The 21,737-nt window shown below is 51.2% G+C and overlaps 1 protein-coding gene across 5 annotated transcripts in view; it reads left to right on the top strand.

Moving 5' to 3' along the window:
- The window catches only part of LARS2 (leucyl-tRNA synthetase 2, mitochondrial), a 149,298-nt gene extending 127,776 nt beyond the window's left edge, over positions 1-21,522 (top strand). For 2 of the 5 annotated variants that reach the window (XM_082705646.1, XM_082705647.1), the window contains exons 18-22: positions 357-434; positions 3,695-3,806; positions 15,272-15,399; positions 20,241-20,447; positions 20,666-21,522. In XM_082705646.1, the coding sequence (XP_082561772.1) occupies positions 357-434; positions 3,695-3,806; positions 15,272-15,399; positions 20,241-20,420 (498 nt within the window). In that variant the 3' untranslated portion in view covers positions 20,421-20,447; positions 20,666-21,522. The other 3 variants (XM_082705644.1, XM_082705645.1, XR_014304559.1) reach the window with 2 other exon arrangements.
- Positions 21,523-21,737: the final 215 nt, after the last annotated feature.

Raw genomic sequence — 21,737 nt, 5'->3', positions numbered from 1 at the left:
AGAGGGACATCCCATACCCCATCTCCCAGTGACTGTTGTGGTCTGTGGATCCTGCTTCCTGTCCGGGTAGTTGGTAGCATTCGATGTCCCCCCCCCTACCCCCGGGAGAACCGACACTGTCCCCAGTGTGCGGGAGCAGGAAGTGTGGAACCCCGGAAACACCGTTGACCCTGATTTTAAAAATCTTTGTGCCGATGAAACGTTATCGTGATTATTCAAGATAATGAATGCCTTTGTAAATATCTTCGCATTCATTTAATTCGCATTGTTTGAATGATGCACTTGCTTTGTTGTTGTCTTTATGGAAAGTTTAAAGGGATTTTGAAGAAAGTAAATTATTCAACTTTTACCCGTAGGTGACTGCCCATTTCACAGAGGACTTCTCACTGAATTCTGTAATTTCTCAGCTGATGGGACTCACCAGTGCCCTTCTGGTAAGTGGCCCTCCTGGCCTCATTTGCTGGTAAGCAGAGGACAGGGTAGCTTCCAGCCGCATTGGGAGGTGGCCCGCAGGGTCCTGGGTGGTGGACAGAACAGGACCATGGTGTCGCCTCCTTGGTGTGCTCTGTTATGTTAAAGAAGCATCCCGTCCCCCCGCCCCCAGCCCACCCCCAGTCACAACCTAGCTTTATAGCTGGAAGGTTCTTAAAGATAGTCCGATGGAAAGCCCACCCCTCAGTCCCTTCCCCCACTCCCATATTTTGCAGATGAGGACAGTGACACCCAGGGAGCTTGGATGACATGTCTGGTAGATTAGTGACAAATCAGAACCAGACTCAAGCCCCGCTCTGTTCCAGCTCTCCTCTTTCCTTCCTGCTTCCTCTGCCTGCTCTCCTGATGGATCCAACACCCCCTAACGTGTTACACTCCTTTAACCAAGACCGATCAGATTTGTCCTCACTAAAAACAAGAGTCAGCCTTTTTAGCATAGACTGCTCTTCTTGCTACGTGTGACTAGAGTTTTTCTTACCAGGGGAAGAATTTGTGAACAAATAGGAGTTTGGGGAAGTGGTTAGCTGTTTGGACAACAACCAAGCAAAAAAAGGACATGAAAACTCTCCACAGATTCCTTTTATCATGAAGCTCCTCCCAGGCTTTAAGAACAGTGGAAGAAATTTACGGGTTTGACTACATAAAACCTGCCATTTTTAGTATATTAAAACATGCCATGTTACGAAGCAGGTAAAACCTGGGGAAAACATTTTATAACAAATATGTCCAACATGAGGCTTAACATCCTTAATATATAAAGAGCGCTTTACATGGGAATATCAAACTACCTGACCTAAAAATGGTCAAAGGATGTGAAAAGAGAATCACCCACAGAAAATGGGATAGAAATAATTTGTAAACCTGGCAGAAAAAAAATATTTGCCTTACTAATGATCATGAAACGCAAATTAAAAACACAAGGCTTGTTTTTTTTTTTTTTTACCTTTTTAACATAAAGCCTATGCTATGACAAAGACAGTGAGACAGTGTCACATCCCAGCAGTTGCCTTGGTTGTTGTAACCTTGCCAGAAAGAACTTTGGCTTTGAGAACTTTGGTTTGATGGTTTGTGTCCTTTGACTGAGGGCCAGCCTGTGGCAGGTGACTTATAATCACAAAGAGGTAGAACCCCAGCTGTCCTCAATGCGGACATCATGAGATAATGTCTATCATATCAATAGGGAGGAAATGTGCCACCACCACTCACATCGTGTCTTCCAGAATCCTTAGTATCAGAAACCGTTCCTGATTCAACATCAAGTAAATACACAATACAGAAATGCTCATAGGATAAAAATTCCAGTTGAGCCAAGGGTATGGGGACAGATGTGTCTATTCACATCTTTTTGGAGACCAGGATAAAATACATCAGGTTTTTTTCTGGGTGGTATAATTGTGAGTGATTTTGTATTTCCCAGATTGCTGAGTGTGTATGGGTCTTTTTTTTTTTTTTCCAAGATTTTATTTATTCATTTGTCAGAGAGAGAGAGCACAAGCAGGGGGAGCTGCAGGCAGAGAGAGCGGGAAAAGCAGACTCCCCACTAAGCTGGGAGCCCAATGTGGGGGCTCAATCCCAGAACCCCGGGATGATGATCTGAGCCGAAGACAGGCGCTTCACCAACTGAGCCCCTCAGGGGTCCCCTGTGTGTGTTTTTTTAATCAGGAAAAAAACTGAAAAATATTACAGAAAAATGAAATTTCTCCCCAGCAGCAAGTTCTGTCTGCAGCCCTTCTGGTAGATGCTCTTTGTATCCATTCCCACGGAGTTATATTCTGATTTCTTGGGCAGTTTTGCAAAGATCATATAGGCATGCTCTAAAAAAAAAAAAAAGTATAGTATTTTTGGCCTCTTTTTACCTAGCAAAATACCTTAATGTGGGTGTTAAAAACACAGGTTGAGTTGCTACCATCGCCTTATTTTTATCATGATACACCCCCCCCACCGCCCCCCTGGCCAGCCTCTGGGAAACTCAGCGCCATTGTCCTTCTCACAGACCACTTCCTGCCAGGCTGTCCTTGGTCTACACTCGCCAGCTCACACTCTGCTTTGCTGACCACCCTTCCTCCCCACCGACAGCCTGTGGAATCAGTGACACCCTCGATTCATCTGTCACTTTGCTCCCCCATTGGCTATAACCTCCTTGAAGGCAGAAACGAAACTCTTCTGGACATTTTATCCCTAAAGTCTAGCATCCAGTAGGTACCCCATAAATTCAGTGGGTGTGGGTGTGGCTGTGTTCTGGGACTAGCTGCACTGCAGGAAGAAACTGGGTGTTCACAATAACTGGCACAGCTGTGTTATAGGACCCCCGAGACCCCTGAAGGGGCAGGAGGAGGACCCCTGCCCTGGGCGTTTCACATCGTAAAGCCTGTGATCGAGTCTCTTTGCAGGCCTCACTGGTCCTGCAGCGCATGGGAAACCTCGCAGAGTGGGCAGGAGTTTCTGATTCAGTGGGGCGCCTGGGTGGCTCAGGTCATGACCCCAGGGTTCTGGGATCGAGCCCCACATCGGCTCCCTGCTCTGCGGGAAGCCTCCTTTTCCCTCTCCCTCTCCCACTACCACCCTGCTTGTGTTCCCTCTCTGCTATCTCTCTGTCAAATAAATAAATAAAATCTTTAAAAAAAAAAAAGGGGGGGGGAAAGTTTCTGATTTAAGACGGCTGGATTCTCATGGGGGCAACAACACTTGGTCAGCCACACACCCCGGGGGTTGGGGGGAAGTAGGTTACGTCAGGTGGGTAAGAACATCGCCCTCCAAGGTTCTGGTGGGAACTACAGAGTCAGCTTTGGACCGAGGGCACAGGATGTGCTCAGTGAAGAGCAGAGCACTATTTTTTTTTTTTAAGATTTTATTTATTTATTTGACAGACAGAGATCACAAGTAGGCAGAGAGGCAGGCAGAGAGAGGAGGAAGCAGGCTTCCTGCCGAGCAGAGAGCCCGATGCGGGGCTCGATCCCAGGACCCTGAGATCATGACCCGAGCCGAAGGCAGAGGCTTTAACCCACTGAGCCACCCAGGTGCCCCAGAGCACTATTTTTAATACTGTCTTAATACTCTGATGGAACAGGGCGAGTTCTGTGTCCAGAGCAAACGTGGATGGGAAGGAAGGCTTCTGCCTACCTGCTTGCGTCTCTGGGCTTCAGAGACACGAATGGCCTTCCTCACCCGGTCTCAGCGTTCTCCCGTTCTTTCTGTTCCTCAGCAAGCTTCTCCGAGAGTGGTGCTCCACAGCCGCGAGTTTGAGGACGCGCTCTGTGCCCTGGTGGTGATGGCTGCCCCGATGGCCCCCCACATCGCCTCGGAGCTCTGGGCTGGTAGGTGGGGACGTCCTCGTGGGGGTGTCCAGCCCTCCTGTTGAGCAAGACGCGGGGCTCAAATGGCCTCAGGCGTGGGCTCCGGCATCGGGCCTCTGTACCGGGGACCCCTCTGTCTTGTAGTCGGAATGGTGGTACTTCTGCGGGGTCACCCCTGCCGAAGGGGAAGACCCATCCCCACTTTGGCACAACACGGGGCCTCCCCCCACCCCCAGCTCTCCATACGCCAAGACCCCGTGTTCTCTTTCTAAGGTGGAAACGCAGGTTTCGTCCCACTTTACAGATGGGGAAAGGGGCGCCTGGAGTCAAGTTTGCAGACCTAAAACGTTTTTCTTTTTTTTTTTTTGACAGAGATTGAAAGAGAGATCACAAGTAGGCAGGGAGGCAGGCAGAGGGAGAAGGGGAAGCAGGCATCCCACTGAGCAGAGAGCCCGATGTGGGGCTCGATCCCAGGACCCTGAGACCATGCCTGAGCCAAAGGCAGAGGCTTAACCCACTGAGCCACCCAGGCGCCCCCAGACCTAAAACTCTAACTTAAACTGGGATTCAGTCTCTCCAGCAGACCGTCATTCCTAAACTGGGCGCTGGAGCGAGTCCCACTGCCTGAGCCTCACTCACGGGGCCTAAATGTAGAAGCTTCCACTCCACCCAGCCCCTGGGAGGTCCCCGTTCTGGAACCTTGGGAGTGACTGAAGAGTGTTTTGGGCTTTTTTAAAGATTTTATTTATTTGTTTGGCAGAGAGAAGGAGCAGGGAGCCCAACATGGGGCTCTGGGGTTTGATCCCAGGACCCCAGGATTGTGCCCTGAGCCATAGGCAGACACTTAACCAACGGAGCCACCCAGGCTAGAGAGTTTTGAACCAGCTCCTGGGTGATTCTGATGCACTAGCCAGTGGGGGACTGTGTCCCTCTACTCTTAGGACCTGACTCTCAGAGAAAAGCCTAAGGCAAGACTTCACGCACTTTTCCTCTCAGAGGGCAGCCTCCTGAGAGCATTTTCAGGGCCCACTGGTCATTCTAAAAGGCCATCACTAGAAATACCTACATCCTCTCTTTTTAAGAAATAATTTGAATGTTCTTTACCCTAAGCTGTCTTCAATAGTTAATTCTTTCTTTTCCTTTTTGTCATCTCTATTTTTTGTTGCTTTAATGTGGAACTGCTTTTTCAGATGGTGTGAGGTTTATGGTGTCTTCCCATTTCCTATTTTTGGACACAGACCATTTATAAATGATACATTATAGTTTTAAAAGTTGAATAGCTGATTTTTAGAACACATGCCTAAATAGAATGCTGGCCCCAAAGAGACCCAAAATATGAAGGCTTTTGATGCACATCCTCAGATCTGCTTCCAAAAATTCTCTGATTCATCGGTGGATAGGCACAGCAAGAGCCTCCGTCATGATTCCGGGGCTTTGGCAAGGACTTTGCCATCCCTTGGCGATAAAGTCGCCCTGCATGCTAGAATAACCTCAGCGGGGCCCATGCCCTCTTTTGGAAACCCTGAGTGACATGCTCCCGCCTGGGCTGTTATGAGGATGAACGTCACGGCCAGAGCTGCTGGCTAGGTCTTAGAGCAGCTCAGGCCCCCAGGCCTTGGTCTAACTGTCACAGGCCTTGTGTGGCCAGTCAGGACCAACTCAAGGCAGTCAGAATGTGGAGCCAACAGTTTGCCCATCTTTGTTTTACTTGGGACTCTGATAGGTTTCCTGTGGGTTTGCAAAAAAAAAAAAAAAAAATTGTCATCTGTATTTCCATTTTAAAAACAAGGTACACTTGTAAACATTTTGATTTTTCTTTTTTAACTTGTAAACCGTTTTTAATCACTGTACTAATTGCCCCCAGGCATGACTTTGGTAACTGCCCAAGTGACGTGTCTGGCATTAGCTCCCATAATCCGCCAGGGACCGAGTCCGTGCAGAGATCTGAGTTTCCGCTTCAGATCGTGCCCTTGAAGGGGAAAAGACAGGAACGTTTTTGAGACTCTCGATCTATGTTTTCAGACTGCTTTCCTAGAAAGTTATCCCTGTTTCCACTCCAGGCTCTGTTTCTGGAGTATGTGTTCTGTTTTGCTGATTTAATTATCAGATTTTTCAATATAGTTTTAACATCTGGTGGCGGGCTAGCCTCCCTTCATTTCTTTTCTTGTAATTATTTGAGTGCTTCTCACTTGTTTATTCCTCTCAGTAGAACTCTGGTATAATTTTATTATTAAAGTCCTTGAGATTTTGCTTGAAATGAGGTTAAACCCAGAATAAATTTGGGAAAGCCTTATATCTTTACCCCTCCCAGACCTACATGTGGTCTGCCTCTCCCCCTCCCCACTTTTTTTTTAAGGTTTTATTTTGGGGATGCCTGGGTGGTATGGTTGATCAAGCATCTGACTCGTGGTTTTGGCTCAGGTTGTGATCTCAGAGTTATGAGATCAAACCCAGTGTCAGGCTCATCTCTTGGCACGGAGTCTGCTTGAGATTCTCTCTCCCTTTCCCTCTGCCTCTCCTGCTCATGCTTCTTCCCCCACAGTCTAAAATAAATAATTTAGGGGCGGCTGGGTGGCTCAGTGGGTTAAAGCCTCTGCCTTCGGCTCAGGTCATGATCTCAGGATCCTGGGATCGAGCCCCGCATCGGGCTCTCTGCTCGGCTGGGAGCCTGCTTCCTCCTCTCTCTCTGCCTGCTTTTCTGCCTACTTGTGATCTCTGTCTGTCAAATAAATAAAATCTTAAAAAAAATGTAAAAATAAAAAATTTTTTTAAAAAGAAAATAAAAAATATAAATAAAATAAAATAAATGATTTAGTTATGAAAAAAAAAAAGATTTTATTTTTAAGTAGTGTTTACATCCAGAGTGGGGCCCGAACTACAATTGCCCAGATGAAGAGTTGCGCACTCCACCAACTGAGCCAGCCAGGTGCCCCGTCTCTGTCTTTACGCAAGACTTCCCCTTATGCTAAGTCAGGTTTTAAAGTTTTCTTCGTGGAGGTCCTACACATTTCTTAAGATTATTCCTGAGTATTTTTTGGTTATATTTTATTTTTGGTCTTGTGACTGAAACCTTTTCTCTCCTATGATTTTTGACTGGTAATGGCTGGCACGTCATTTTTAAAAATTTATTTGCCTACTTTTTTCTATTACCCAGATTCCCTACAAATCCTTCCTACTTTGGGTTAGGGGTAAAAGCCTCTTGGATAGTCTAGGATTCCGTGATCAGCACATAAGGATTAGTGTTCTCTTTCTATGGTTTGGTGTCTGTGTACGTACTGTGTGTTAAATGGCTCAGAAAAACCCTATGGAATGTTAAAGGTGGTGGTCCAGGTGGTCCTGTCTCACTTCCAGATTGAAGGGGAAGTAACAATTCCCTGTTGGGTTTGATGTTGGCTGTTAGTTTAGGATAGATACTCTCTGTAATGTTTTAGGGGTTTTTTAAAGAATTTTTTAGAGAGGGGACACCTGGATGGCTCAGACGGTTAAGCATATGCCTTCAGCTCAGATCATAATCTCCAGGTCCTGGGATCGAGCCTCAGGTCTGGCTCCCAGCTCAGCAAGGAGTCTGCTTCTCCCTCTCCCCCTGCTTGTGCTCTCTTTGTCTCTCTCTCTCTCTCTCTCTCTCTCTCAGATGAATAAATAAAATCTTTCAAAAAAAATTTTTTTTAGAGAGAGAGAGCATGAGCAGGGTAGAGGAGGGGCAGAGGGAGAGGGAGAGAGACTCTCAAGCAGACTCCCCGCTGAGCATAGAGCCCAGTGTAGGGCTTGATCTCACGACCCTGGGATCATGAGCTGAGCCAAAATCAAGAATCGGTTGCCGAACTGACTGAGCCTCCCAGGCTGCGGATATCCCCACTAAGGTTAAGGAAGCAGCTCTCTGTCCTTGTTTTCCAGAACTCGTATTAGGAATAGGAGCTATATTTTATTTAACATCCATTCTCCAGCTGTTGAGGGGTGTGTCATCTGCTTTTAATTTCGCCCTTTGCCCTGTTGATGTCACTGTTCATTGACCATCTAATATGAAGCTCTCCCCGCCTGGATTCATCTTGACCATGGCATAACGGACTTTGAGTGTACCGTCAAATTCTGTGCTAGTGTTTGATTTAGAATGTGGCACCTATTTTTTTAAGGAAGACCAGTTTTGCTCAGCGTGTGCGGTCAAGCTTGGAAATGAGGGTGTCACAGACTCTACCGAGAGAGTTGTGTTGGGTTCCTCGGACTGTGGTGCTTTAGAACAGACGGTAGAGGATGACACATGTACCCATTCTTCGCTGAAGAGGCTGAGTGCCCTAAAGGCAGGTTGGGATCAAGCCCTGCTACACTAATGCCGTTTAATGCCATGACTCTTTCCTTCAGCATAGACAACCGCATTAAGTTTTTTAAATGGCTCGCTGTTCATTCTCTCCTTGTCTTCCTTTGCTCTAAAACAAACCAATCTAATTTGTAATAAATTTAACTCTCATCCTCAAATATGCACGTCTCTCTCTTATCTTCCTGCTTTGTCCCGCATTATCTGTCTTCCTCCCTCCTTTCATTTCTCCCACGAAGGATTAATGTCAGTGGGATTTGCATTACCCCCCCCCCCGCGCGCGCGCGCGCGCACTGCTTTTCATGTCCCTTCAGTTGTGTTGTGGGAGGCAGCAAGGATCTACTCTCCCTAGGGCCCTGTCCCCTCACTGGCAGGTCTTAGGAATCAAGTGTACACTGTAGCATGGCAGGATCCCCAACAGGACATGCACTAAAGCATCGTGATAGAAACTAACGCATCTCGAACCTTGCACCATGATTTTTCCAACACGCCACACAGCTTTCGTGAGCTGTGTTACCATGAGTAGGTAGAGATTGAATCTCAGTTTATTGAGCATGTATTATGTGCCAGGTTCTGTTCTGGGCATTTGTGGGAGAACTGGGGAGGGCGGTCTAGAGGTCTTCCCTCGAGCTTTACAAATTCATAGCAACCAATTTTTTTTTTTTTTTAATTCGAGGAAGTAATGGGAAACCTTGGTCTCCTGGCTTTCCACGTGTGTATGTGGGACACCCTCCGAATGAGCTGCAGGGTCTGTGACAGTTAAGTGAGGAATCCCGTGCACCTGGTGTGGCAGGCCCCGTGCACATTGGTCATTAAGTCACAGGTGTGGGTCAGGTGCCCTCAGGAGAGAATGGAGACATGACTTCTTCCTGTCTTTCCCAGAGCTAAACAGGGCTGGTGTCTCAAGGTGGGGGGAGTCCTTTGCAGACAGAAGCACTGTGTCACGAGGAACATCATTACTGTCATCCCGCACTATCAGTCATTCTTGATCCAAGGCTTTGGGCAGTTTTTACACACATTTCATTTGTTCTAGAAAATTTCACTTTCATGAGGCTTTTGATATCATTTCCATGTCTTCGACAGATAACTCAGAACAGCTGTAAAGGGAAGACCATGAGGGTGGGGTGTTCAGAAATGGCCTTTTTCTAGAGTTCCCTAGAGAAGCAGATTTGGGATCCGTCTTCTAGGGGAGACTCAGAGTCCAGTGGGCAAAATGGCCGCCCCTGCTGTGCATAGAAAGGAAACGTTTCGGGGAGGCTGAATAGTCCCCTGCCAGCCCCTTAAAGAGGCAGTGGAGACCTTCAGTGAGAAACAGAACCAACGTCTTGGCAGCTGGCAAACTGTAACAGGATGAGGAAATCTTTTTTCCTTCCTGAAGTTTTGGATCTGAGAAGCTCAAGGCACCATGTCCGAATTCCCGCAGCTCACTTCTGTGTACCATAATAGAGTATTGTGCTCCCCCGCTGAGGGTGGTAGCTGCTTGCTTAGGCAAATTTTGTGTATTTGGAGTCACTGATTCCGTTTCCAGACAGAGGACACAAGGTCTCCTTTGTGGGTGGACAGTCAAAGAGCAGAAAATCACCGGACGGGGAGCTTCTCGGTGTTACTCTGGTTGGAGGCATAATTTCATCAACGTCAAAAATGACCTTTCTCGTAGACAATAGCGTGGATGGATCCCAGGGGGATCCGACTGAGTGGAAAAAAGAGTCCGTCTCCAAAGATGATATACTCCATGATAACATTTATACAGTGTTCTTGAACTAACCAAATTATAGAGGTAGAAAACACATTAGTGGTCACCGGGGCTTAGGGACTGGGCAGAGGGGGCGGGGCAGTGGCCACACAGAGGCGACCACGAGGAGCCCAGCAGTGGCCGAGCTGCCCTGGATCTTGACCGTGGCGGAGGGTCCATGAAGCCGCACCCTCACACTCATGCTAATAAATGCTTGTACGAGATGAGATCTGTGTATATATACCACCTCTTCTTTATCCATTCATCTGTTGATGGACATCTAGGTTCTTTCCATAGTTTGGCTATTGTGGACATTGCTGCTATAAACATTCGGGTGCACATGCCCCTTCGGATCACTACGTTTGTATCTTTAGGGTAAATACCCAGTGGTATGATTGCTGGGCCGTAGGGTAGCTCTATTTTCAACTTTCTGAGGAACCTCCATGCTGTCTTCCAGAGTGGCTACACCAGCTTGCATTCCCACCAACAGGGTAGGAGGGTTCCCCTTTCTCTGCATCCTCACCAGCATCTGTCATTTCCAGACTTGTTAATTTTAGCCATTCTGACTGGTATTAGGTGGTATCTCGTTATGGTTTTGATTAGTATTTCCCTGATGCTGAGTGATGTGAAGCACCTTTTAAATGTGTCTGTTGGCCATCTGGATGTCTTCTTTGGAGAAATTTCTGTTCATGTCTTCAGTGCGCATCTGTTCTTAATGCGAACGTTGGCCCGCCGTACAAACGGTTTTCTCACTCTGTGTTTGGAGTTGTTCTGTGTCGGTACTTCGGCCGGACCCTTTCTCATCAGCCACATTGTGTGCTGCCCTGCGACGTTCCAGAAGTCGAGTCGTCTTCTACTCGTGGACACTTGGGTGCTTGTCCTCCTTCTGCTACTTCTTGTGCTGCTTTGAGTTTAGCCTCTTGTCCAAAATACAAGTTCTTGACAGTGTGGGGGTCTCTGTTTCTGTCTTTCTGGCCCCTCTCATGGCTGTGCAGTGATTTCCTTCTGTCTGGATTCCTGCCTCAGGCTTTACCTGGTGCGGGCTCCGGGTCTCCCACCAGCACTGTAATTGTGAGGCGACAGCAACGGGCACCCCCTGAGCCATTCAGAACGGATTCGTTATCCCAAACCATCAGGCTGCTGCCGCCAATCCATTTCTCTTCGTGAAATGAAAGCGGCCGCAAAGTAGCGTAGCTTCATGTTTTGCTGTACATATGTGCCGGATCCCTTAATTCCAGCACAATGACAAACATACAGATCGTGTAGGGGTATGTGTGTGATCTTTGCAGTGCAAAAGTTCTCACTGACGTCCAGATGGCATTTTACGTACAATTATGTGTGTGGCGTCGGTGTCGTTATCTCAAAATAATGTCCGTGGAGTTCCTTCAGCGGGTAAAGGCTGAAATGAGCCGATATCCCATCCTGTCCATTTTTTTTGAATCACCAGGGCTGGGTGAGGCTCAGTGGAGTTCCCAAGTCCAGCCGCGTGCGTGTGTGTGCGCGCGCGCGTGTGTGTGCGCGCGCGCGTGTGTGTGCGCGCGCGCGTGTGTGTGCGCGCGCGCACGTGCACGTGCGTGAGCGCAGGGATGCAGGGTAGAAGCAGGTCCACTGGTGGTCAGCAAGAGAGGCTGCCATCCCCAGACACTAAGCCCATCCCAGCACCTGCTCCGGGTTGCCATGGTGGTGTGGTGACCTCCCCAGCTCTTGGAGCATAAGAGGGATCGTTTCTGAGGAAGGTCTGATGACAAAAGCTCTCCCAGATGAGGGGCAGGAAGGGGGAGGCCACAGGAGATAGCCGGCCCTGGGTGGTGGCCCTGAGCACCAGGGCCCTGACGTATCCCAGCCCACGGTCAGACTTTCTCCAGGTGCTGTCCAAAGGCCAGCTCTCGACCTGGCACATGTCATGTAAAGATATGCAAACATGGGGTGTTTTTCCTTCCCTACAGAGTTGGGAGGCAAAACACTGCAGGAACCCGTAGCCGAGAGTTTCTGTTCCGCCCCGCTGAGCAGGACGCCCCGCTCCCATCTACATGCAAACTCTGGCAAGGACCCAGGCCCCTATAAATAAGCATCCGGGCTGCTCCAGGAAGGCTGGGCTTCCTCATTTTTTTTTTTTTAAGTGGAATTTGCAACAGCTTCTGCCCAGAACATTTGTGTCCAAGGCCCTTTCATCTCCGAGGCGTCCTATACGATGACCATGCGGAGGTTCTGGAATCCTTCCCACTGCAGCTGGGTCACAGGACGAGCCCTACAGGGCCAGCCTGTTGGAGTACAGAAACAATTATCTCCCTTCTGTGACCTCCGTCTTGTATTTAGATGGGAGTCGTCATGGTACCCTTTCTGAGGACTGAGCAGGAAGCTCCTTTTGGTTCCTGCCAAACAGCTTATTAGCAATGGAGTAGCTTCCTCAGTAAGTTCTGGAAGCCCAGGGCACAGGGGTCAGCCGGGGCCCAGGAATACATCTCGGACACCACTTGGTCCTCAGACTCTGACGGGCCTTCCCTCCCTGCAGACTGACTCGCAGCACAGGCTTATGACGAGAGTGCCAGAGAAGAAACAAAACGGGCCACACCGACATCTGTGACACTAGCCCGGGAATCATGACAGAGGTCCCAGAGTGGAGCAGGTCGGTGCTGCTCAGAGGGGGCCGTGGACCCAGTGTGGGAACCAGCTGTAACCATCTACCAATGAGATAAGCAGCTTGAGCTCAGAACGCAGATCTGCTGTGTCACAGAGCACACATCCGAATGAGGCCGACCCGTTTTTTTGGCACAAAGACTCTCTCAAGGGAGCGGTGTGTCCGTCCACCTTCTGGCCTGTGCTCCCACGCATCGTGGATGACCACCTTGAGCAGTTTCGTGTAGCAGCTGTGGATGGTCCTGAAACCACCCCTGGTACAAGATAGTGTAGAAGAAACATCACAAACCGATAAGAAAGAGAAGGTTTGCGCCCCGAATTAGGTTTGGAAAATTGGCCGTGTAATGTTCCTGCACTTCAAGATTCTATTTATTTATTGGAGAGAGAGAGAGAGCAAGGGGAGGGGAAGGGGGAGAGGGAGAAGCAGGCTCCCCGCTGAGCAGGGAGCCCGATGCAGGACTCAATCCCAGGACCCCAGGATCATGACCTGAGCCGAAGGCAGACGCTTACCTGACTGAGCCACCCAGGTGCCCCAATGCTCCTTCACTTCACGCACAAAATGAAACAGGGCTGGGTTCAAAAGTGAAACGGGGAACAAAATGTAGCCTTCAAAAGAAACCAGAAGAGAAATCGTGAACCCATCTTGCAGTGTGGGAAAACTTGCTTTCGAAATGTCTTTTCAAATGACCAAAATAATAAATGCTTTTTGCAGAGAGTTTATAAAGCTTTAAGAGGAAGAATCACCTGGGGCGCCTGGGTGGCTCAGTGGGTTAAAGCCTCTGCCTTCAGCTCAGGTCATGATCCCAGGGTCCTGGGATCAAGCCCCGCATCGGGCTCTCTGCTTGTCAGGGAGCCTGCTTCCCCTCCTCTCTCTCTGCCTGCCTCTCTGCCTACTTGTGATCTCTGTCTGTTAAATAAATAAAAATAAAATTTTTTTAAAAAAAAGAGGAAGAATCACCTATGATTCCGTCTCCTGGGTAGAATCACTGATGTCCTTCTGCTTTCTTCTCCCTCACCTTTTACCCATTCGTAGAAATATTTAATAAAACTAGGGTCACATATGCCTACGACTGCATATCCTCCTTTTCTGTGAAATTCACTATTATTTTAAAATAATGAAACAAAAGGAATACAAAACTACATATACAGCATGATCTTGGTGGTAGTGGTTCAGTTTGGTGGGGTTGCCTTATACACTGTTCATTAAATACATCACTGTTCTTCAGAATCAGAAGTTTAGGGGCACCTGGGTGGCTCAGTCAGTTAAGCATCTGGCTCTTGATTTCAGCTCAGGTCATGATCTCGGGGTTGTGGGACCAAGCCGATGTGGAATCTGCTGGAGATTCTCTCTCTCTCCCTCCGCCTCTCTCTCTGCTCTCTCTCTCTCTCAAAACATATTTTGGGGGAAAAAAATCAGAAGTTTAAAAAAAATGCTATGCAGGTGAACATGATTTTCTGCTCTCTAGTTTGACCTTTTATAAATTGTCTGCAAGGAGCATGTATTATTTTTGCCCTCAAGGAAAATAAAACGTTGTCAGTCCCAGCCCAGTGTTCCAGGCACTGGCGTTGGTGGGATTCGGTCCCTCCGTCTTGCAGTTGGCCTCAGACCACCCGTGAGGCACGGGCCCCTCCCTCAAATGCATCTCCTGGGCTCAGGGGGGAGGGGTGCAGGGCCACCACCATCCCCTCTCTCCTACCCCTGGGAGAATGAAGGCCATGCAGCGGCCATGGCTCTGTCCCAGCCTGGGCATGCCGCCACGTTCACTGCCAGCCCTGGCCTAGGGCCCTCCCCTGGGAGGATGAGGATGCAGGGGCATGTGTCCACGGTTTTCTGATGGGTGTATTTCCTGCACGTTTTGGGGGCATCTCTTGTGCTCATGGGATCGGCAGAGGCTTTGCAGTCCAAACTTGCCCTGCAAGCAGCCCCGTGGCTGAAATCCCCTGGAGTCCCCCTATAGCCCTGTGGGTGCTGAGTACGGCTGCCTCGGCTTGGGGGCTGCAGCATGAAACACTGTAGGACACAAGGCTCGTGGGGATTTCCTTCCTCGCTGCTGCCTCACATTTGACCCATCCTGAGCCAAGGCCATTGGCAGCCCCTCTTGAGAAGAAGTATAGTGTGAAGGTTGAGATCCCTGCTGTTCCCGGCATGTTGGCGCCCGTGATCGTGAGTGAAAGGACCGGCTAGGAGGCCCTCCAGGCCGCAAGTCTTCACAGGCAGGAAAGGAAGTGAGCATGGCTCGTTATTTTGGGAGCCGTTCTCAGGAGCACAAAGACGTAAGTTCACCAACAGAACTGCAGAGACCAAGGGAAATCAGCAGCCTTGCTTTTTCCAAGTCTCACTTGGTTTTTATTTTTAAAGATTTTAAAAGGTTTTTAAAGATTTTGTTTATTTATTTATTTGAGAGAGGGGGGGTTAGGGAAAGCACAGAGGGAGAGGGAGAAGCAGGCTCCCCACTGAGCAGGGAGCCCGAGGCGGGACTTGATTCCAGCACCCAGGGATCATGACCTGAGCCAAAGGCAGACGCTTAGCCAGCTGAGCCACCCAGGTGTCTCCCTAAATGCACACTTTAGAACCAAGTATCCATCCATCTCTACAGCTCTGGGTCCTGTTTAAATGGGGAGGGGGTACCCCTAAGCCCAGATGATAAGCCAGGCCAACATAAGTGGGGGGCCCCCAGTAGGCTGTGTAAAGCCGAGGTGCAGCCTCCCCGGGCAGCTCCAAGCCAGGCTGCCCTGGGGCGAAAGCTGTGTACTCTGCTCCCATGAACCTTGCGTGTGCCCGTGACCGTCTGTGCCTTGATGTTGCAGGCCTGGCGCAGGTTCCTGGGAAGCTGTGTGCCCACTACGCCTGGGATGCCGGTGTGCTGCTGCAGGCCTGGCCGGCTGTGGACCCGCAGTTCCTTCAGCAGCCGGACGTGGTAGAGATGGCCGTCCTGGTGAGTGTCCCCCGCAGCCAGGTGGTCAGACCTTTCTAGACCACCCGGCCTGACTCGGCCGGACCGTTCCCCGCCTGTCTTACGGTCGTCCATTTCGGCTTTGAGAGGTCACCATGCACTGCGAGCCTGTGACATAACCCTGCCCCGCATCAGAAGTTCGGATCTCCTTGATCTCCTCCCTCAGCGTTCCGCTCTCCTCCTCGGCCCTTGCTTCGTTTAGGGAGGAGGGGGATGGTGAGTGGTTGGCGGAGAGGGAACACCTCACTGGGAAAGCTATTTCAGAACAGCTCCGGAATGTTCCTTTTTTTCTTTAATTTCTTTCTTTCTTTCCTTTTTTTTTTTTTTTTTTTTGGTAAATTACGTCATTATAGATGCATAAAAGTAGTTTTATATTCCAACCTTTTACAGAGCACATAACTCAGATGGTTTATCCTTTAGGTAATTATTACATCTTTCATGTGTTTACTCGGAAACACATTACCAGGAATTCTTAATGCTGATGTGTCTGAAGAGGGAAAGGGAAACAGGGGGCCCTCTTGGCCCGTCTCTGAACCACACGTGGGGGCAGGCCCTTCACATCCAAGATTTTATTAAACTCTTACCACTCTGTCAGGTAGGCGTTTCCCTTCTCCTTGATTTCACTCAAGAAGTTGGGCTCGGAGAAGTTGGTCGCCGGTCCTGAGGTGATTTGCTCATTGGTCAGTAGTGATCACGTGACCTGCTATGCTTCAGGCACAGTGCTAGGCTCTGGGGGGGTGATACAAAATCGAACAGGACAGACAGCCTCCCTGCCCTGATGGAGCTGAAAGCCGAGTGGGAGAGAGTGGGGAAAGGAAAGAAAAAGAAATAAAACCGTTGCAAATGGTGAAAAGGGCCAGGACCGAACCATCCAGGAGCTGAGAGAGAGCCGGGCCTCGCAGGGGCCCAGTCGGCCAGGCCCCGGCTCTTCTGCACCCTGGGCCTGGCCGGCAAGTTGGTGTTTGGAAAGACGGCTCCACGCGGGAGACCCGGCCCCTTCCCAGCCACTTTCTCTCCACACCACCTCCCCTCACACCTCGTTCCCCGACTGCAACCCCACTTTGCTTCCCCCACGGAGGGGAGGACATGGGCCTGCCCTGGTAGACTCCTTTCCGAAAGCTTCAAAACCAAAAATAGCCTGGTGACACAGAGAAGTTTCTTTACCTTAAATAACGTTTATAAGAAATGATCTCGGGTGCCCCTGAGAACTCGTCCTCAGCGTGAGGAAGTGCTAACTTGAGCCTATCAAATACCATTCTGCTTTAGTCGCTGCGGCAAAGACATCTCGTCCTGGTCATCGGTAAAGTGGTTTCAGATTATTGTGGAAACGAAAACCCTAAGTTTAGGCTGTGAGTAGGACGCCCTGCGGGTTCCCCCATGGGGAGAACCTCTAGCTCGGGCCACCGTGCCACATGGTGGAACTTCCATGGCGGCCTGTGTTCTGTGTCTGTGTGATCTCGGTTGGTACCCTGGGCAGAAATAGCAGGTGTGGTGACAGTATGGTGTCATTCCGCGTGGTTTGGGCCCGCCGTGTCTGTGTCCTCTGTGCCTGTGGTATGCAGGGCTGGGCGCAGCCCTGGGGGTCCCCAGCCCAGAGGCGCTGCCTCAGCATTGAGCGGCTCAGTGCCCAGGAGGGACGGTCTAAAGGGCCCATGGTGGGCACACCCACAGACAGTTTCTGTAGCTTCCAGATGAAGCATGGAGCTTGGGAATGAGACTGTCCTGCTTGGAAGTCTCCCATTTTACAAGATACTTTTGTAGGCAGGCCTCTGTTTCCTCAATGATAAAAGGAGGCAAGCACTGCGCCCAGCTCTGCCTGGTGTGGAAAGAATTAGATCAGATGTTGCCAGGAGCTGCTTGGCCTGCTTCTGGACGCTCTCATGACAAAACCCACGAACAAGCAGTGAGTGCCGACTAAGGGCCAGGCATTGCCCTAAGAACTTTTCCAGATAATGACTCGTGGACCCCGCACCACAGCCCTGGGAGCAGGCCTGGGTTTACCCATGTCACAGACGAGGCAGCTGTGTGACCAAATCCATTTTAGAGGGGAGGGAAGGGCGGCAGAAGGGGGCCCAAGCCCCAGGGGAGACGGCAGGGTCCCCAGCTACTGGTGTGGACCTCTCTGCTTCTGGCAGGCGGGGCCGTTAGCGCAAGGGGATGTGGGACCTGGGCTCGAGGAGCAGTGTGTCCCTGGTGGGGAGAGGATGCCTGATCGGCAGAAGCAAAGGCAGGGAAAGCCCTCAGTGACGCTGGAACAGAGAGCCATGAAGAGGGAAGCATAGGCCACTGGGGAGAAGGCCAGGCTCCACCCCCGAGAGGGTTGGGGGGCTGGCAGGGCATCTGATCAGGGAGAAGAGAGGACCCAGGAGGTCATCCAGCCCGTCTCTACCGCTGGCTGGGTGAAGTGGCTTCACCTTGTGAGCCTCCGCTTCCCCGTCTGTAAAATGGGCACAGAGCCGTCATGCCTGTCCCTCACAGGCTTGTGGGAGGAGAAACAGGTTGGCTCGGGTGGATCGAGTGGCTCAGACCTGGGCACAGAGTGAGAGCTAAGTCAGCGGGAGCTTTCATTGTCCACAGCTGTCACAGGGCTGCCCTTGTGTCGCTGGGTGGCCATGGTTGGGGCGGGGGCGGTGCTCTAGGCCAGCGGCCCATCAGGCAGCATTTGGAAAAGTCTGGGAGAACAGTACTAAGGCCCTGGCCCGAGGCTATGAGTAATGAGAGGAGGTGTCAGAGATGGAAGCTTGCAAGGCCACCAGATGGGGACTGGAAGACTTCTCTCAAGTCAAACGGCCACTATCTAAGACTTTTTTTTTTTTTTAGATTTTATTTATTTATTTGACAGAAATCACAAGCAGGCAGAGAGGCAGGCAGAGAGAGAGAGCAGGAAGCAGGCTCCCTGCCGAGCAGAGAGCCCGACTCGGGTCTCGATCCCAGAACTCTGGGATTATGACCTGAGCCGAAGGCAGAGGCTTTAACCCGCTGAGCCACCCAGGTGCCCCTATCTGAGATGATTTTAAAGAGCTGCTTCCCCTTTAGGACCCTGAAGGCCAAGTCCAGTGTGGAATCCCACCTGGGCTTCGGTTGGCCATTTAACTGGTGCCTCGTGCCCGGAGATGCAGCATAATGGGGACCCACTCGTTCTGAGGGGCCCGCCCTGAGTAAGGCAACTTGGGGGAGTCCCAGGAGCCAGAAGCCAGGAGAGGGTGCGGGGGGCCACATGGGAAGGCCCACTGGGCTCCCTGGCCACATCCCAAGGCCACAAGCCCCACCCCTACCCCAGCTGGGGTCAGAAATGACTCAGCTCCCTGGACAGGCCTCCCCAGGGACAGCTGAAGGTCAGCCCCCAGGCTCCAGGGAAGCACTGTGTCTAGAAGTATTTAGGATCATGGTTCTAAGACTGTGTACAGAAGAGGACACCCCACACTGGCTCCTTCCATCGTGGCCAGGAGTCCCGAGGGATACGGGGGTGTAAGGCCTAGTCAGCTGGTCCCTTCAGACAGGTTTTCTCCCTCAGTGATCCAGAGGATTCCATCCTTAAAGAAGAGAAAACTGAAGTCTAGGCCTGAGGGTCTACACAAGAGCATGTGTTCTCTCCTCCAACGCCCAGAGGAGCCCTTGCCCTGTGCCCCTCTTCCCCGACTGAGAACCGAAAGCCCAAGCTGAAACCATGACTCGGGAGCAATCACCAGTTCTAAGAATGCCATGTTTGGGGCCCCCAGGACTTCACGAAGGGCGCGGCTTTGGTGTGACAAGACAGGAGGTCTTTTCTGAGGTCTTGGTCAAAGCAAGCATGTGGAGGTTCTAATGGCTTAGAAACAAGATGGTGGGGGGCGAGGGCACCGTCCTTTGAACAGCAGCCCTAGTCCCACAGCTCTAGGACACCAAAACCCTGCATCCGAGAGACTCGGACTTTTTTAGGAGAACCATTTTCTAGAATATTTCAGGACACAACGTGTTGGCATCTTTGGGGCTCCCACCCAGCGATGTAAGTTGATACAACCAAGAAAAATGCCACTAAGTTCTCCGTGCATCTGAGAAAATGGAGTGGGTGATGAGGGACACCTGATAGGCTTCGGCTGAACCCCGAGAAATTATTGCTGGTAACTTTTCATAATATGGTGACTGTATTTTCCCCGTTAAAACAAAAACAAAAACAAAAAAACTAGGGGCATTAGTGAAAGAGTTCTTAGAGGAGCGGTGGGGTGGAGGATTTGAAGCACGGCGGTTCGAAGCCGTGTGGGCCCTGAGAGCTCCTTCGCCTGTCCCACTGCCAGTTCCTGTTTGCTGGGAAGTGTGTCCTTACTAACCGGTACTCAGAACAGCCACTGATGTCAGCAGCTGGACCGGCCCGTTCTCAGCAAGGCTGAGTTAAAGTCATGGGGGTCCAGTTTCCCTGTCCCCGTGCCGGGGCGCCCCGTTCTGGAGCCAGGCCTGTGGCAGGGAGTTTACCTGCCTTCCCCAGGAGCTGGTGCCCCCCCCCCCACCACCACGACCTAGATAAAATCCTCAGTGACACTCGCTGTGCGCAAAACTTAAAGTCGATCCCCAGTGACACAACCGTCCCTCTGCCCCCTGGAAGCCGCTGAGGATTTTGACCCGATTTCCAGCACCGCTGGGACAGAGCGCGCTCCAGGTGTGGTGCCCACACGCACTCTCTGTGCCGGGGCGCCCCCATCCTCTCTCTCCCAGTGTGTGGCTTTCAGGCGTTACTCCTGTCCTCGCCGGCCTCTGTTCTCTGGGGAAGCTGGTGCCGCATCTTCCTGGGGGCCACCTGTCACCCTCCGGATGCTCCTCATCATTTGTCTCGATTTTCTCCTTCTCAGATCAACAACAAACACCATGGCAAGATCCCGGTGCCCCAGGGCGTCGCGCAGGACCAGGACAAAGTCCATGAGCTCGTCCTCCAAAGCGAGCTGGGTGTCAGGCTCTTGCAGGGGCGAAGCATCAAGAAGGCTTTCCTGTCCCCCAGAACAGCCCTCATCAACTTCCTGGTGCAGGACTGACTGCAGGGGGCGCCCCTGAGGAAGGAGGTCTGTGCTGGGGCCCAGGGCCCGGCAGCCACTGACGTCTTGAATGTTTACCTCCGCGCTCTGCTGGGTCAGGCTTGGGCAGTGAGCCTGTGCAGTGGGGCCTGGCGCAGGGGTGAGGCTGGGTGTGGGCAGAGGAGCGGAGATGGAGGGCTCGGGCAGCCGCTGCAGGTGGAGGAAGCCACCAGAGGAACTGCTGGGTATTTCCTGGGTGTCTGCAGGAAGGCGAGAAGAGAAGCAAGTGAGAATGAACGCGGCAAGCAGCCTGGGAGCTCTGACTCCTAGAAATTGCACACTCCAGGGACATGACGGTAAACTGAGGACCCACAGGCACAGGAGCAGCAAGGACAGCCAGTGTTGGACAGGTGACAGCCTGGGCATTGTGGCAGATGGTCCCCTCGCTTTCCAGCTGGACGGAGGAGCCATGGGGATCATGTCCAAATATTCAAGATGGTCTGCAGAAGCTGCTTTGCACCCGAAGGCAGGCGGGGCAGGTCCCTCCACAGTTGTCCCCACTGCCGGGCCAGCTCTGATGCCAGATCCGGGTGAAGCACCACCTCCACCCTCCGCCAGGTTGTCAGATGTGCTGCTTGGTGTAGCAGAACCACGCCGGTTCTGAGCTCAGCTGGAACCCGGCCCAGGGCATACCGCAGCCCCACGGGGAGTCTGCTCATGTGTGCCCCGGATGGCCCCGCCGTTGACGTGGGCCCCCGCGCTGGGTATTAGCATGAGCTCGCTCGCCTTGGGCCAGTGGGCCAGAAGCACTGGGCACTGCCTCCATGTTCAAGCTGCTGCCACCTGGCTGCCCAGGAGGTGACCAGGAACAGACTGCCGTTGTCGGTGCATTACGGTAATCCAGTTTTCTGTGAAGTCAGCAGTTAGGTGCCCTTCTCAGAACTGGCCTGAGCCGCTGATTCATACTTAATGGGCCAGTGGGAGAGAATCCAGCCATTCTGTGCCACTGAAAACCTCTATTTGTTTCCTGATGCCGTTTTTCTGAAGTAGCCTCAGATGTGGCTGTCGTCGGGCAGCTAACACATGACCTTTTTTATTGCAATAAAATGCGTGTCATGTATGACTTGGGGACCTATGTGTGATCTTGGACTGGGCGCCATATTTCCTATTCTGGGAGTTAATCAGGAGCAGATCGAGGGGTTTCATTATCATCGGAAGCATCGGCCATGTGCCTGCTTCCACACGGAAAGTTCCAAAGTGAGGTGTGGGGGGACTGACCTAAGTCCCTTTTGTGGTAGACAAAAAACCTGGTCCAGGCTCGTTAGCCACAGTGGTTAA

The sequence above is a fragment of the Mustela nivalis genome, assembly GCF_964662115.1.
Source record: "Mustela nivalis genome assembly, chromosome: 1".
Lineage (NCBI taxonomy): Eukaryota > Metazoa > Chordata > Mammalia > Carnivora > Mustelidae > Mustela > Mustela nivalis.
Note: the sequence above shows the minus strand (reverse complement) of the source record. Positions and strands in the feature narration are given on the sequence as shown.